Raw genomic sequence first — 15,301 nt, forward strand, 5'->3', positions numbered from 1 at the left:
AATAAAAATTTACAAAATTAGTTTAATTCCCACATCATATTCCAATTTTAAATTAAAAAAATTGCATAAAAATTGTCAAAAACATCATGTTTTTTCTAAAATAAATAAAACCCCACCTTACCAAACACCATAAAAACAGAGCATTAATAGACCCAAAAAATCTTCACTAAAATTTTCAATTGTTTTTCACACACAAAACAGAGACCTGCCTCAAGTTTCCTATCAATGGCGGCTAACAAGAATTCCCATCTGGGTTTCTCTTTAATCTCTCTAATCTTCTTGTTTTCAATTCCCAAATCACTCTCAGCCCTTGATCCTGAACCCGCAGTTTGGGATATGCTTCCCAAATACGGTCTCCCTAGTGGGCTTTTACCCAGCACAGTCACCGACTATGTCCTCCACGAAGATGGGAGGTTCATCGTCACGTTGGACAGCCCTTGCTACGTTCAATTCGAGTACTTGGTCTACTACGATAAGACCATCACCGGAAAACTGGGTTATGGTTCCATTACTGATTTGAAAGGTATTCAGGTGAAGCGATTCTTGTTTTGGCTCGATGTCGATGAGATCACCGTCGATTTGCCACCTTCCGGTTCTATCTATTTCCAAGTTGGGTTTATCAACAAGAAGCTCGACGTTGACCAGTTCCAGACCGTCCATTCTTGCCGTGATGGGGTTACTGGCTCTTGTAAATATTCTTGGAAATCAGTTCTTCAGGTATTTTCCCGTTCTGAGTCATCTGGTTTTCTTTTGAATTTGTAAATACTTGCTCTTAAATACCTTTCCTTTATTATGGGAGTTAGTTGAACGTGCTGCTGAGGTATTGTGTTACTTATATTTTTGGCTTTAATTGAAAAGACAACCTTATATTACTTGAATCTCTGGTTTTCTGGGAACTTGGTAAACAAAGGCAACCTTATAATTAACATTTATCTTGTTATATAAATGAACAACAGACATAACCCCTGAAATCTGTAAGATCAGCTGTGGGTGTGATTCTATGTTACTTGATCTGGACTGTTCATGTTTGATCTGGGCTAGGAAGAGAGAAGGTGGGGGAGATGTGCGGTTCACTTTGTTTGGTGCAAATCAGTGAGCCATCGAGGAGAAAGGATCTCCTCGCTATCCAGTTGTTCTGGACCTTATATACCCTTAGTCCTTTATACTTAGACACCACATGTTGAGCTATTGGTGGTGGGTCAGAGTCAAGTGGTTTGATTGTCTAGGTCTAGGTAGGGTGACGCCGTGCTGCGCCCTCTGTAACTTTGGATGGGACATTGCGATAGGAGTCTGGTGTTACGGTTAATGAGTGGGGCTGCTCGGCTGTTGGCCCAGAGGGTTTTTGTGAGGGGTCTGCTCTGCTCGGTCTGGAAAGTTTGGTTGTAACATCGAGTACAGTCGGTTTGTCCAAGTTTTCTTAGGAATTTGAAGGGTTCTTGGAGGTCATGTCCGTATATTGATATCCATGTGTCTGATACGAGAGTCGTAGAGGGGTGATTCATGTGTAGGCCATCCTCTTTAACCCCTTTCCGCCATTGCTAATACTATGTTGTTTCGTTACAAATAGCATGGATTAGTGCATAACAATTTACAAGCATTTATTTGTTTTTTTCCATATAAGGATTTTGTTCCTTTTGAATTGTCAAATTGTTGGGAACTTCAGTTTTCTCTATCTCTAATTCTTGGAGGAGAATAAGGGGAACTTGAGGTAGGTAAAGAACAAAAGTATTTTGGTTTTTTGGTACATATAATGGGTGAGGGACGACAATCACAGGGTTTGAATCCTGGGTTTTGGAATGCCAACAAGGGGCTTAACCATTGCATCTTTATGTGTTGGCAAAATTTTATGCTTTACCATAAAAGTAATTTGTTGAGTGAGTTGGTTTCTTTTATGCTCTGTAGTCTATAGTATGAGTCAATGCTTGACCTCGCACCTGTTACTTGCCGGGTGATATGAAAATGTGTGCATGACACCATTTCCTTAGTAGGTGCCCTTAGATGAATTCTAAAGTATTTTAATGCAATGGTTAATCCTGAATACAACCCCTGACCGAACAGGATTAAGCTTAGACCATAGAACGGATGAGAACACCTATAATTATACTAAAAAAATGGAAGTTTTTCCTGGATTTAAGAAACATCCTTTCTGGGGTTGTATTATAATAGACATCATAGTCTAAATCCTCATCTTATTATATATTTTCCTTGTATATATATAGAATATGATTAATTGTCCACATCTACCAAGCATTTTGGTTGCTACTTTGATATCTTGAATCTTCTTTTGCTCCTCAATGTTTATCTGTCATAAATAGATATATGAGATAACTATGCCCCTTGAATCATGGTTAAAGATATTTTTAGCATATATGTAAAATGTTTGACATGGCATGTATTTTTTGTTTTCTTAATATGGTAATAGTGGTGCAGGAAAAAGCTCAGAATGGACATGAAAAAAGTGCAAAAATGACAGTTAATTTCTTCATATGAACTTAATACACTATCTAAGTAGGGTACAAATATTTATCTACGTATACTTGATGCTCGGTATCCCACCAATAATTTCATGCTGTGTTGCTATCCTGTGTCTATATCTGCATGCCTTGATCTAGATTCAATTGCTTCTGTATTTTGTAGTGTGATCTAGAGTGAAACCAATGCTTATCGAACAATTTTTACTTGCTCTTTTCTGCTCCAACTCCATTCACTTGTTCACATTTCATCATAATCATGCCTCTTGTTGGCTTAGGGCAGCACAGGCCATGATTGTGGGGTCTTTTAAGTGAAAATATCATTTGTAAACTACTTAGTTTGATGCTGATAAGTCCATCAATACATGTTCTTTTGTACTTCAATGTATGCTTCTAAGAGTTCCATTTTGGGACTCTGTTTTTGATGAATGTTATAATCTTGAGGCTTGACATTTTGATCCCGTGTTTGTTATTTCAGCTTCCGATGCCAACGAACGATATTCAGATGCTAATTACTGAGTAGCTGCCAGCCACAGAGTACTGTTGCTGTATGTGAAACCGATAGGAGTAAGCTTTTATCTATCACTTGTGTATAAAAGGAATGGGAGTGAAGTACTTGATGGTTGCAGACTCAAAAAAGATGGGTCTGTCAATGGCTTGCCAAAATGTGCTATAAGTAAAAAAAAATGTACTTATATTTGAACTCTAGTTTTAAAGTATGAGATGTGAAGAACAATGTTGGCCACAACTTTTGTAGTGATATTGTTATATGGATTCAAGTGTTTGTCCAATACCTATACTATTAATAAGTGAGTAAATAAGTTACTCTATAAAACAAATGGAGTAATTATGGAGTAAAAAGTATCTCCTTGTCTTAATCCTCGCTCTGGAAGGAGCCTTTTTGTTTGGATCCCATTGATTGAGGTAGATGGATTTCTTGCAAGGTTATTTGGACAAATAGGTTTTCATTATGATTTTGAGGGATTCTAAATGATCAACACATATTCTACTTAAAAAAGTGATATATGGGCTTAAACATGCATTCCAATAGTGGTATAAAGATCTTGACCATGTTGATGTTATCTCTCAAGTTCAAACCATCATCAAAGTGTGACGTCTTATTGTTTATCTTCTAGTATACTCGATGATATTATAGTCAGAATCAACAATATTAGGGTTGTTCAATAGATTCTCTCCTCCTTATCTAGAAGATTTCCTCCTAAAAATCTTGGTGCTGAATTTCTTTTGGAATTGAAGTTCTCCAAACCAATGCTGGTCTATTCCTAACCCAGTCCAAGTATCTCATTAATTTGTTAAATGAAACAAAAATGCAAGAATGCAAAGGTGTAATCGCTCTAATGGTGTCTTCTCAGCAATTGAAACTTCATGAAAGGAGCTATCTTGCTGATGTATGAAGTATGGGATTGTGTTAGGCAAGATTTTTCCTTCATTATGTACTTCGTAAATAAGTTTTTTTGGTTTATACATTCTCCTATAGAAACTCACTAGAAAATGGTCAAATAGATCCTTATATACTTGAAATACAAAAATAATTTGAGCATATATAAGGATTAGAATTGTCCAAGGATTGGGTAGCTTGCTCAGCTTGGTAGGCCCAACCAGACTAGGGCCGAGCTTGGATAAGGATTTTTGCACCTCAATTCTGCCCAAATTCAATTTAAATAATAAAAAATATTTTTTAAATTTAAATTTAATTATAAAAGTATATAAAATATCAATCAAAATATTTTTTTTTATTTTTTGAATAGTGAAAAAGGATTTTTGGACCGAGTGAGTCGATATAGAAATGAGCTTAAGCTTGAATTTCTTTTGGAAATGGGTTTTGATTCGGTCCAGCTTAGACCTTGAACACCTCTAATAAAAATATCGATTGAGCTAAGCATGTCATGTTTCTACATCATAGGTTCTGATCATATATGTTCTTTTGAACACAATATCTAGATCTACCAATAGTCTCTCTCCAACCCTGAAATAGAAAGATGTCTATGCTAATTGCATTCATAACAATACCCATACCAATTAAACTAAGACTCAATCGACGCATGTAATTGTAATTTTAAATCCTCACTTATCCATAGAATGTGACTTGAGAAAAAATGTAATTCTAATTTCAATCACATACTAAGAAGATGTGTGGTAAAAACGAAATACAAAAGGGTGTTGGAGTGAAAATCTCTTAAAGATTCAATTAACGACATCAGAGACATTCACTGATTCTCTTACCATTTAAAAATTTTATACGCAAAATTTTTGGAGATCATAATTTCATGGAAAATAAATTTCTTAGAAAAAAAGTCAGCTCATCATAAGGCTGATGCTTGACATGTGCCATAATGATATTAGCAAACCCAAAAGTCATGAAAGTTTGGTATTGGTCACACATATCACACGCCATGCACAAGTTCTCTGAATTCCACACTAACCTACCAAAAATACCCGAAATTTTTCATTACGTTTACAGCACAATCAACAATCCCAACCTGACCAAACAAGGACATTTTAGTCATTTCAGAACAGGCAATAATTATGTGTGTGTATATATATATACGTGTTCATTTCCTCTAAGCTCATAATCCAAACGTTATTGTAAATCTTTTGCAACAATGGCTTCATTTCCAAAATCCCTTACAAACCCTACCTTTGTTGTTGTTTTCATGGTCATATTTTTATGTTATACACCATTTGTATTGGCTCAATGTGAAGCTGAGTCCAAAAATGGATGCCATGACAAGGAAGAAGCCATGAAGCTAAAAATCATTGCCTTTGTTGTAATTTTGCTAGCTAGTGTGATTGGTGTGAGCTTGCCATTGTTTTCTCGTCGAATGCCGTCACTCGGACCCGATAGGGACTTGTTCACCATCGTCAAAGCATTTGCTTCCGGTGTTATCCTAGCGACTGGGTACATGCACGTCTTACCAGACTCGTTTGATGACTTGATGTCCGATTGTTTGCCTGAAAACCCATGGAGGAAGTTCCCATTCACGACATTCGTGGCGATGTTGTCGGCTATTGTGACGCTTATGGTGGATTCGTTTGCCATGAGCGTTTATAGGAAACATCATGCTAAGGCTTTGATGGCGGGGGAGGGTACGGATGTCGCTAGATTGGAGAATGGGGATGTACAGACAAAGAACCATGGACATGAACATCACGGTGTGATGAATGAAAAATCACAACTGTTACGACATCGGGTTATTGCTCAGGTATGCAATGCTATTTCGTGTTTGAATCCGTAACCATTTTTCGAATATTGTTATATGTTGATATGCATTTCCTTAAATGTAGGTGTTGGAGTTGGGAATTATAGTTCATTTAGTGGTGATTGGTCTTGCAATGGGAGCTTCTGAAAATCCATGTACCATTAGGTCACTCATCGCTGCTCTTTGCTTCCACCAAATGTTTGAGGGAATGGGTCTTGGTGGATGCATACTACAGGTAATCCAATACTATTTCACTAATTCGAAAAATCAATTTTCATGATGATAGATTATTCCATGCATGATCATTGAATCAAACGATGACATATCATTTACAAATTCTAAAAATAAATTCATTATCTTCATTTTAGATAAAGTGTCATCATTTAGTTCACCGTAAGTTATAGAATTATACATAAACACATCATTTCACCCATGTCACCAATGAAAATCACTTTACTAGTTAGAATTAAACTCCATGAGGCTGTTTACACGAACCTCACTTAGTTGACTTTGAAAAAGGATGATCCCATCACCTCATCATCATGTCTTATAATTTCAGAAATCAACCCTTTAAGCTAATTATATCAAGTCACATCTAATCACATCTTAAGAGAGAAACCAATCATCCTAAGATTAAATCGATTTACCTAAATGATGATTCATATAAGTCCATATTAAAACCCCAAAACCTTTATAAATAGAGCCCTTAATGCCACAAAAAAGAGAGATTAATGTATCCAACCCCTACCCAAAATACTAAAAATTTCAATAACTCTAGGCACAATCGTGTGAAGCACTAACAACCTCCATCGCCTTAAGATTGGGCCAGCTTACTAGAGTGATCATTCGTTAGAGACCCACATTAAGGCCCCCAAAACCTCTATAAATAAAGCCCCTAATACCATAAAAGAAAGACTAATACATCAAATCCCAACCCAAATCACTAAAAATCTCGATTGCTCTAGGTGTGAACCACCGGTAACCTCACAAATATAAACCCATTTACACATATAGCATTATTGATCAACATCATGTTCAATCTTTTCAGGCTGAGTACAAGTTCAAACTGAAAGCAATCATGGTACTCTTCTTTTCAGCCACAACACCACTAGGGATTGTTCTAGGGATTGGATTGTCCAAGGTTTAAAGTGAGACAAGCCCAACATCACTCATTGTGGTGGGACTACTTAACGCTAGCTCAGCAGGGTTACTCAATTACATGGCTCTGGTCGATCTACTAGCAGCTGATTTTCTAGGACCTAAGCTTCAAACCAATATGAAGCTCCAAATTTGGTCATATGTTGCAGTTTTGCTGGGTGCTGGATTTATGTCTCTTATGGCAAAATGGGCCTAGTGATTTTTCTAACATGTATATATATATTTTTTAGTTTTTCTAAGAGTTTTTATTTTTATTTTTTATGGGATTTTATTTGGATATTTTATTGAAAGTCTCATTATTATGTGAAATATATATATATTTTTTGAACATTAATTGTTATTATATTTGTTCTTTTTTATACACAATGTGTGGGACTACTTATAGTCTCTCCTCAACCCTTAAATAGGAGAATAATGCGTCACGTCCTCTTGCACTGCCAATGATGCTAATGCCAATCAAGCTAAGACTCAATCAACTTTTGTAAAATAAAATTAATTTAATTAGAACACAATATACATGATTATTCTATGATTTATTAGAATAAATCAATTTGATAAGATTTAAGTCTAAATGTAATTTCTTTTAGGTAACGTTTAGGATTTCATTATTCCTAAATTCTTTGTTTAGGGATTGACATATTTAAAATTTAAGATTTTGAATTAATTCAAATGTATTATTTTAATAATTTAAATTTAGGTTTGGATTTCTAACTAATTCTAAGTTTTCAAAATATTTTTTTAGTTTAATTATTTAGGAGTATTTTTAACATTGTTATTTGAATCGAACTGGACCAACTGGTTGAATTGAGAATCGGCTAGGGTAATGGTTTGGAGAAAGATATTAGACTAGTTAACCCAAGAATCGGTACAGATCGATTGATTGGGCAGTTGAACCGGTTAAACTAATATTTTTTTAATTTTTTATAATTTTTTAATAATTTATTTAATATAACTAGAATTGAAAATTGGATCGGCAGCTTGTCAGATCGATTACATTGGGCATAAGTGGACTTACTTAGGTATAAAGTAAAAATAAATGGTTTAAAATTAAAATTGTGGAAACTATGGTATAAATGTAAATTTTGAATATTTATACTATATTAAATTAAATGCATGAAACTTCATCATTGTTTTAGAATCAAATTGGACCAATCGATTAGATTGATTGGATTGGTAGTCAGTCGAGTTACCAACACAGAATAAGGAGTCAAATTGATTGACTCGTGAACCAATTGAACCGGCTAAATCGATGATTCAACCAATTGAATCTTTTTTTAAATATATATTTTTAATAATTTATTCAATAAAATAGCCCAATATTAACTTTAAATAAAATTTCATTTATAAGAAATCATTTTTTATTCTAAATAAAAATTAAATTTATTTTCTCTTTGCGAAAAGAAAAGAAAAGATATATATAAAATCGTTTTCACCTAGAACGGGGAAATATGCCAAACATTGAATAAGTAGAAGAAACGACTCCACTGGGGATCGAACCCAGAATCTCTGGTTCCGTAGACCAGCGCCTTATCCATTGGGCCATGGAGTCCTTGTTGGCAACTAGTGAAGTAAACTTTTTATATTAAAATTTACGTAGAAATTTAGTCATTATACTAGGAAAGAAATATTTTGCTAAATCTATTCTATAACATTTTAATGCTATTACATATACATTCTATTCAATCAACCAAACTACGCAATACATGCTATATCTCTATTCCATTTTATCGAACCAAACATGTAAGTAGCTTAGAGATGCTTATGTAAGTAGTTTGCTATTTAGTAGTGAATGGCGTGAATGGCGCAACTAGAAGGGATAAATAATGACCTTGGTCCTCTAAAAATAGTACAATTACTTTATAATTCTTTTAGAGGTTGGAAGATTATAAATTAATTATGTAGTGATAAATTGTATTTTAACTCCCTAAACATTTATAATTCACTTTTACTATCTAAGATTTTTTTTCTTTACTCCTAAGCCATGTGTTGCTAATAAAAATAGAATATAAACAATATGTATAAGAAATTCTTTATGGTTTAGATTAGAGTTACTCATGGCCTAGGTTAGATTAGGTCGCAGCTTGGATTAAAAAATATTTAACTTGTTTTGCTGTTAAAAATAATAAAATATATGTTTATATTACTATATACATATTATATTCATAATATTTTTTATTTAAATTAAATTTAAGACAGATTGAGCGAGATGACTGACCTATAATTTTCATCCTATGTTACCGGCTTGCATTTGCATAGGTAGACACAAAGAATACACTATGATTGTTTGATAGCAAGTTGCACTGCACAACATCTTAGGCGGATTTACATTTTTTTGCCTCACTTTGAAATGTTATGAATATTTGTGTTGAAAGATTAACCTACCTACTTCCTTATTTTTTTTAATTTAAATTTATTTTTCATGTCTAATATTTTTATTAAAATCCTTCAAACATCTGATAAAATAAGAGTTTAAAGAAGTTTAGTCATCGAGTAGAGTGACTTTCAATTGCAACGATAGCCCCTGCGTTTCATGCCACACTTAGTGAGCAATAGGTTCAACTGAAGGGGAGGCTTCACATTGACGAGGCCTAACACATTGCCTTTAAGGACAGTGCAAAGGCAAGCATCCAGTTCGAGACCCACCAAACCATTAATGAGGTCACAACATGGCTTAAGTGACTTACCGATGCCAACATCAACAACATTCAAGATGTTGGCACACACATTCAAGAGTAGGGCATCATTTCGGCATTGGGGCTGGTTGTGGGCATTCGCCATTGATAAAAACAGAAGGTTGATGGAGAGAAGAAGAGCAATTGTTGCTAAAGCCTTGGAAGCCATTTCTCACTATCAGATAACTTGTGATATCAATATTAGTTAGGTGGTTTTAATAGTGATGCAAAAAGTGTTGAATCGTATGAGACTTTTATAGAGGTGAAGATGGGAGATTTTTGGGTTTTAGAAAATGAACATGGAACGTGGCTCAAGTACTAGTAGGGATATAATTTGGATTTTAATATCACAATAATTAGTGAGTTTTCATGTAATGTTAGCTGTCGAATATAATGTGCTTCAAGGTTTTGCACTAATGATAATCATGATGTGGAATGGCAAGATTCGAATCGTCCAAAGGAATTCGAATTGATCCGTTTTGAGTGGAGCAAATTGTTTTTGAAAAATAGATGTAAGGCAGGGCAAGGCAGGGCGGGTGAATTTTGTTTTTTTGGGTCCAACCTTGCTCCACTATATAAAATTACCATTTTATTTTTGTATATGTATGATTATTAAAATGATAAAATTGTAATAATGTGTTATAGAAAAAAACCATATGTTTTATGGTTAAATATTTTTTGAAAAATTGTGTTAAAATATTCATTTGCCTTTAAAAAAATGAAAATATTAAAGATATATTGTAAACATAAAATTGAAGCAAAACAGGATGGGATGGGATGGGATGGGATAAGGATATGTGCATCTAACATCTATGGAGATGATAATAATTTTTAATATTACACATCCATCATGGAGAGGGATAAGTGGTGGATAGTGCATACCAACTATGGAATGGTGGTGGATTTAACAACATCCACCTATTTCACTCCATTGCCATCTCTAGATCGGGTAATTGATGCAAGTCCGCATTTTTGGATAATATGAGCATCATATATATAATAAGGATAATTACATGTTATTATTCACTACCATAAAAAGTTAACCCAAATTAAAATCGATCTATATGGTTAAGGCTTATTGAACTTCATTTATGAAATTGAGTATGAGTTAAATATGTGTAAATATTCTAGCAATTATCTTTTAATTGATGATGGGCTAATTAGATTAAGGTTAATGTGCACAAGTATTTCATCATCATCAAAAAAAAAATTACGTAGTTTAAAACACTTATTTATTAATTTGAAACATCAAAATCATAAAGTTTACAAATTTTAAAATATAAATAAATTTAAATATACTTTTATATCTAATTATTATTATATAATTTAATATGATAGATCCTAATTTATTAGATTTATACGGTTTTGTCGAGCTTTTACTAGTATAGGATCTAAATTATATTTTGATGGGACGTAGCTTTGAACCAGTTGCCACATGAATGATGATTATGGACCCAACACATGTTGTCAAGGTATTACTTAAGTTAACTTTGATTATTAGTACCTGTAGTTTAAGAAAGTTGTGGAATTAATTCTTATATTTTTAAAATTTTTAAATATTGATCCTCAACAAATGATAATTATTAAATTTGTTGGATTAAGTTTCATTATTTTTTAAAATTTGATGGGACAAATATATTATTGTATGTACAATACCATGTTAACAAGTTGTTTTCACATATTACTCATTAAAAGTCCAATAAATGGAATGATGATTGTTATTTGTGTTAAAATTGAAATTTCAAATTTTGAAAAATACAAAGACTTAGAATGATCAAATTGAGAATATAGATTAAATCTACAATAGTACACGTAATATAAGACTAGTAATTGACCAACTAGAAAAGTACAGAGACTAAAATTGACCAGTTTAAAAAGTAAAAAAGATTAAATTTGATCAAATTAAAGTACAATTAAATCCACAACTTTCACGGATCGATGTTTGTCTGGTTTATGAAAATTAATTTTTTTCGGGTTCGTGATTTTTTTAATAACGACATTTTCAATGTTTGAACTTAAGTTCTATTCTTAAGAGTGCAATGTGATTTACCATCAGTGATAAAGTCAGGAATTGTTTTTAGGGGTCGAAATTAAGTTATATATTTTTATAAGAATTAAAATGTAATTTCACCGTTATATTAACTTATATCTTTATAGTTTTTAAAAGGATCAAATAAAAATTTATCATTTTAAGAGGGCTAAACTATAAATTTATCTTATATTGACTTATAATTTTATAGATTTTGGAATGATCTAAAAAGCAATTTTCCATTATAAAAGGATGAATCCCTTACCTGCCTCTTATTACTATAGCCGACACTTATAAGTATATTTTTTATATTAAAATCTTATACTTGTTAGGGTTGAAATTTATAATATTTGAATCATAAAACTCTTATTTTTTTGTGTTAATTAATTAAATAAAAAAAACAATAATAACAAAACAAGCTTTGGGTTTTCATTTTTATTTCCTCACGTGATAATTTCATTAATTAGATTTAGGGTTTAACATTAAAGATATGTTTGGTTAAATAAATTCTAGAGTATAGTTCGTCTTTTTAGACATTCTTAGGCATTTAATAACATATTCTTGTTATATAATGATAGTAAAAATAACTCGATTCGGGGTCCGACCTGAAATCTAACTCAATTAATTAATCCCCTATATAATAAAATTCTAAAGACCCTTTTTAGGGGATGGACACTCCAAACATCCCATTCATTGTCTTCTTCTTCTTCTTCTTCTTGGCTTTTGGACCAGAACTCCATCCTCTTCATCTCTATATCTGTTGATATCATGTATCAACAATTCTTATTCTATGAATTTATCGTTGTCTCTCTTTAGATATTTTTTAAGTATTTAAATTTTTAACAAAGTAAAAAAAACAAATCCCGACAATATCCGACTTATTGAGGATCCAAAAGCATAGAGCTTCTCCTAGACCAAATATTCCATCTCTTACATTGGCACCATCATTAGAGCAAAAACCTTGAAAAATTAGAGGAAAAACGAAGAGATAAGGAAACAACATTATATCGGACAAGTAAGAATACATGAAAACTCACTAATTATTGTGTTTCAAGCGATCGAATAACCTCATGTTGAGTGCTGACAGCCAAGTTGTATAAAAATTCTTATCTTCACTCGGGATGTGCTTGCATGAATGAACCACGTTGTACCTTTTTATTTTTGGGATAAATCAATATCTAGTCTCTAAATTTGACAATTATTTTCATTTTAGTCCCTAAAATTTTTGTTGGTCCTCATTATTCTTAGAACTTGTCAGCTTTTCCCCTATTTGACCCTCTAAACTTGGATTTCGTTTAGACCTAATCATAGGCCGGGCCTCCCGTGCAAATCCGAAGGCTTGTCTGAAAAGTGAGAGAATTTGAGTATAAATATAGGCTCAAAAAATGAGCTTAGACAGAAAATAAAATCTATTTTCTAAATGGGCGAGACATCGAGTAGAATTGTTTTGTTAGATCCTAGCCCAATTTGACCCGAATCACATGCCTAAACTTCTTTATTATATACATGTGTGTGTTAATTTCTATCAAACCTAAACTAAGAAACATCAAACAAGTAATTAGGTATTTATTATATTTATGTCAATTTGCATACATATACCACAACTGTATGCTTGCTGGCATGCTTGCTTGCTTGCTATTTTTGAGTTGCTTCCATCGGTTATATTTGCGGTAGTAAATTTATGGTTTATATATATATATATATATTATTTACCAAATTTTCCTTGGATTGCTTATGTAGGAGGAGGCAATAGTAAATTTCCAAGGATTTCTTATTTTAATTTTAAATTTTTACCATATTTTAAAAATTCTGTTCCTATAGTTGATGAAGTTGTAAATATTTTTTATATTAATAAAATATTTATTTAAGTTGTAGTCTTTAAAAAATAACTTAAAAAAAGTAATACGGGCAGGCGGAATCTAAATCTAGAAAATGGGTCTAAAATCTTATATCTATCTAGCTTGACCCAACCTATAATCAGATCTAAAATTTCATTAAAATGTGATAATATGTCATTTTGAGAATGTGTCACCTTATCACCAAAAAAAATCCAAGAACCAAATTGAAAAAGATTATTAAATTCAAGGATTAAATGTTGCTTTATACCTTATTTTTAAAAAAAAAACATAAACAAGTCCCTATATCTCCTATCTATAAAAGCCTCTTGCCATGCAACATTGTTTTCATCACTCGGCCATTTGCTTAGTTTTCTGATAGTGAGAAATGGCTTCCAAGGCTTTAGCAACAATTGCTCTTCTTCTCTCCATCAACCTTCTGTTTTTATCAATGGCGAATGCCCACAACCAGCCCCAATGCCAAAACGATGCCGTACTCTTGAATGTGTGTGCCAACATCTTGAATGTTTTTGATGTTGGCATTGGTAAACCACCTAAGCCATGTTGTGACCTCATTAATGGTTTGGTGGGTCTCGAACTGGATGCTTGCCTTTGCACTGTCGTTAAAGCCGATGTGTTGGGCCTCGTCAATGTGAAGCCTCCCCTTCAATTCAACTTATTGCTCAATAAGTGTGGAATGAAACGCAGAGCCTATTGTTGCAACTAAAGCCACTCTAATTTGCCATTGGCTTTTTCGTTTCGTTTTGTTTTATTTTTGGATATTTTGATGTTGGTTTAATGATTTATGTTCGAAGTTTATGTCGTCTTTTTTCTTAAAATGGTTTTCAAAATTGTCTTTCATCAATTAATGTTTTGCTCCAAGGAAAGCTTTTGACTTCCTTTATGGTCTATAATATATCAATAATCAAGTCAAATCAAATAATCTTCTTTCAAGATTTACATAAGTTTAATTATGTGCATGCATGGCTTTCGTAAATATATCATTTGATTTAGTTTTAATGTTTAATTTGGTACTTAAATTTTTTTTAATCTCAATTTGGTACCTTAGTTTGGCTTCAATGTTCAATTTTGCATAAAATAATATCATGCGGCCTAGTGAATATTTGGCATGAGTGCTTGGTAAAACAAACATAAGTGCTTAATTGAAAATAAATAAAAAAACTCAAGTACAAAATTAAACATTGAATCCAAATTTAGGGGCTTAATTGAGAAAAAGAAAAACTAAAGTATCAAATTAATAAAACTCATATACCAAATTGAACATTGAAGCTAAAACTAGGTACCAAAATGGGATAAAAAAAAACTCAAGTACTAATGTATTAACCCGTCAAATAATCATCTTTCAATATTTACATGATCCTCTTTCAACAGTTCTCTATCTATTATCATTTTTTGAAGTATTCATGAATTAAGTTGCAACATGAAAATTTTTGTAGTCTATTTGAGCTTCCAAGCCGGTACGAATAATTTATTTTATTATTTTAAATATAATTAAAAAATAAAAAAAATTTATATTAATATTTGAATATTTTAATAATTAAATTTAAAATTAAATATTATTTATTATGAGAATAGTAATTTAAACCGAATGGGCTGGCTTTTGGGCTTTAGACAAACTCCTTTTCAAGCTTAGCTATCAACATTTTCAAAATCGAATCAATAATCTAATTGATCAGGTTATTGATTTATTGGCATATAAGATTATCAATGATTATATTTTACAAAATTACCCTCACACATTTTTTTATTATATAATTTTGCTATAAGATCTTTTCATACACAAGTGTTTTGTTTTATCCGACAAATTACATTCAACTTCAAACATTGATCACACAACTACCATGTGAGTAAATACAATTTATAAAATTTTAAGTTAGTATAGATAAAATTATAT

The 15,301-nt window shown here is 32.3% G+C and overlaps 3 protein-coding genes, 1 non-coding gene and 1 pseudogene across 4 annotated transcripts; 3 read left to right on the top strand and 2 right to left on the bottom strand.

The window, feature by feature from the left end:
* LOC107940379 (uncharacterized) lies at positions 1-3,250 on the top strand. Its single transcript, XM_016873805.2, has 2 exons — positions 1-717; positions 2,950-3,250. Exons 1-2 carry the CDS (start codon positions 226-228, stop codon positions 2,992-2,994), a joined length of 537 nt encoding a protein of 178 aa, XP_016729294.1. The 5' UTR covers positions 1-225; the 3' UTR covers positions 2,995-3,250.
* A 1,838-nt stretch (positions 3,251-5,088) lies between these two features.
* LOC107940374 (zinc transporter 7-like) lies at positions 5,089-7,097 on the top strand (annotated as a pseudogene).
* A 1,229-nt stretch (positions 7,098-8,326) lies between these two features.
* Positions 8,327-8,399, bottom strand: TRNAR-ACG (transfer RNA arginine (anticodon ACG)). The gene has a single exon. It is a non-coding gene; the product is annotated as a tRNA-Arg (tRNA).
* A 953-nt stretch (positions 8,400-9,352) lies between these two features.
* Positions 9,353-9,691, bottom strand: LOC107940370 (putative lipid-binding protein AIR1B). Its single transcript, XM_016873798.2, has one exon. It carries the CDS (start codon positions 9,689-9,691, stop codon positions 9,353-9,355), a length of 339 nt encoding a protein of 112 aa, XP_016729287.2.
* A 4,083-nt stretch (positions 9,692-13,774) lies between these two features.
* LOC107940369 (putative lipid-binding protein AIR1B) lies at positions 13,775-14,113 on the top strand. The gene has a single exon (XM_016873797.1). The coding sequence runs from the start codon at positions 13,775-13,777 to the stop codon at positions 14,111-14,113; it is 339 nt and encodes a 112-aa protein (XP_016729286.1).
* Positions 14,114-15,301: the final 1,188 nt, after the last annotated feature.

The sequence above is a fragment of the Gossypium hirsutum genome, chromosome A13 (assembly GCF_007990345.1).
Source record: "Gossypium hirsutum isolate 1008001.06 chromosome A13, Gossypium_hirsutum_v2.1, whole genome shotgun sequence".
Taxonomy (NCBI): domain Eukaryota; kingdom Viridiplantae; phylum Streptophyta; class Magnoliopsida; order Malvales; family Malvaceae; genus Gossypium; species Gossypium hirsutum.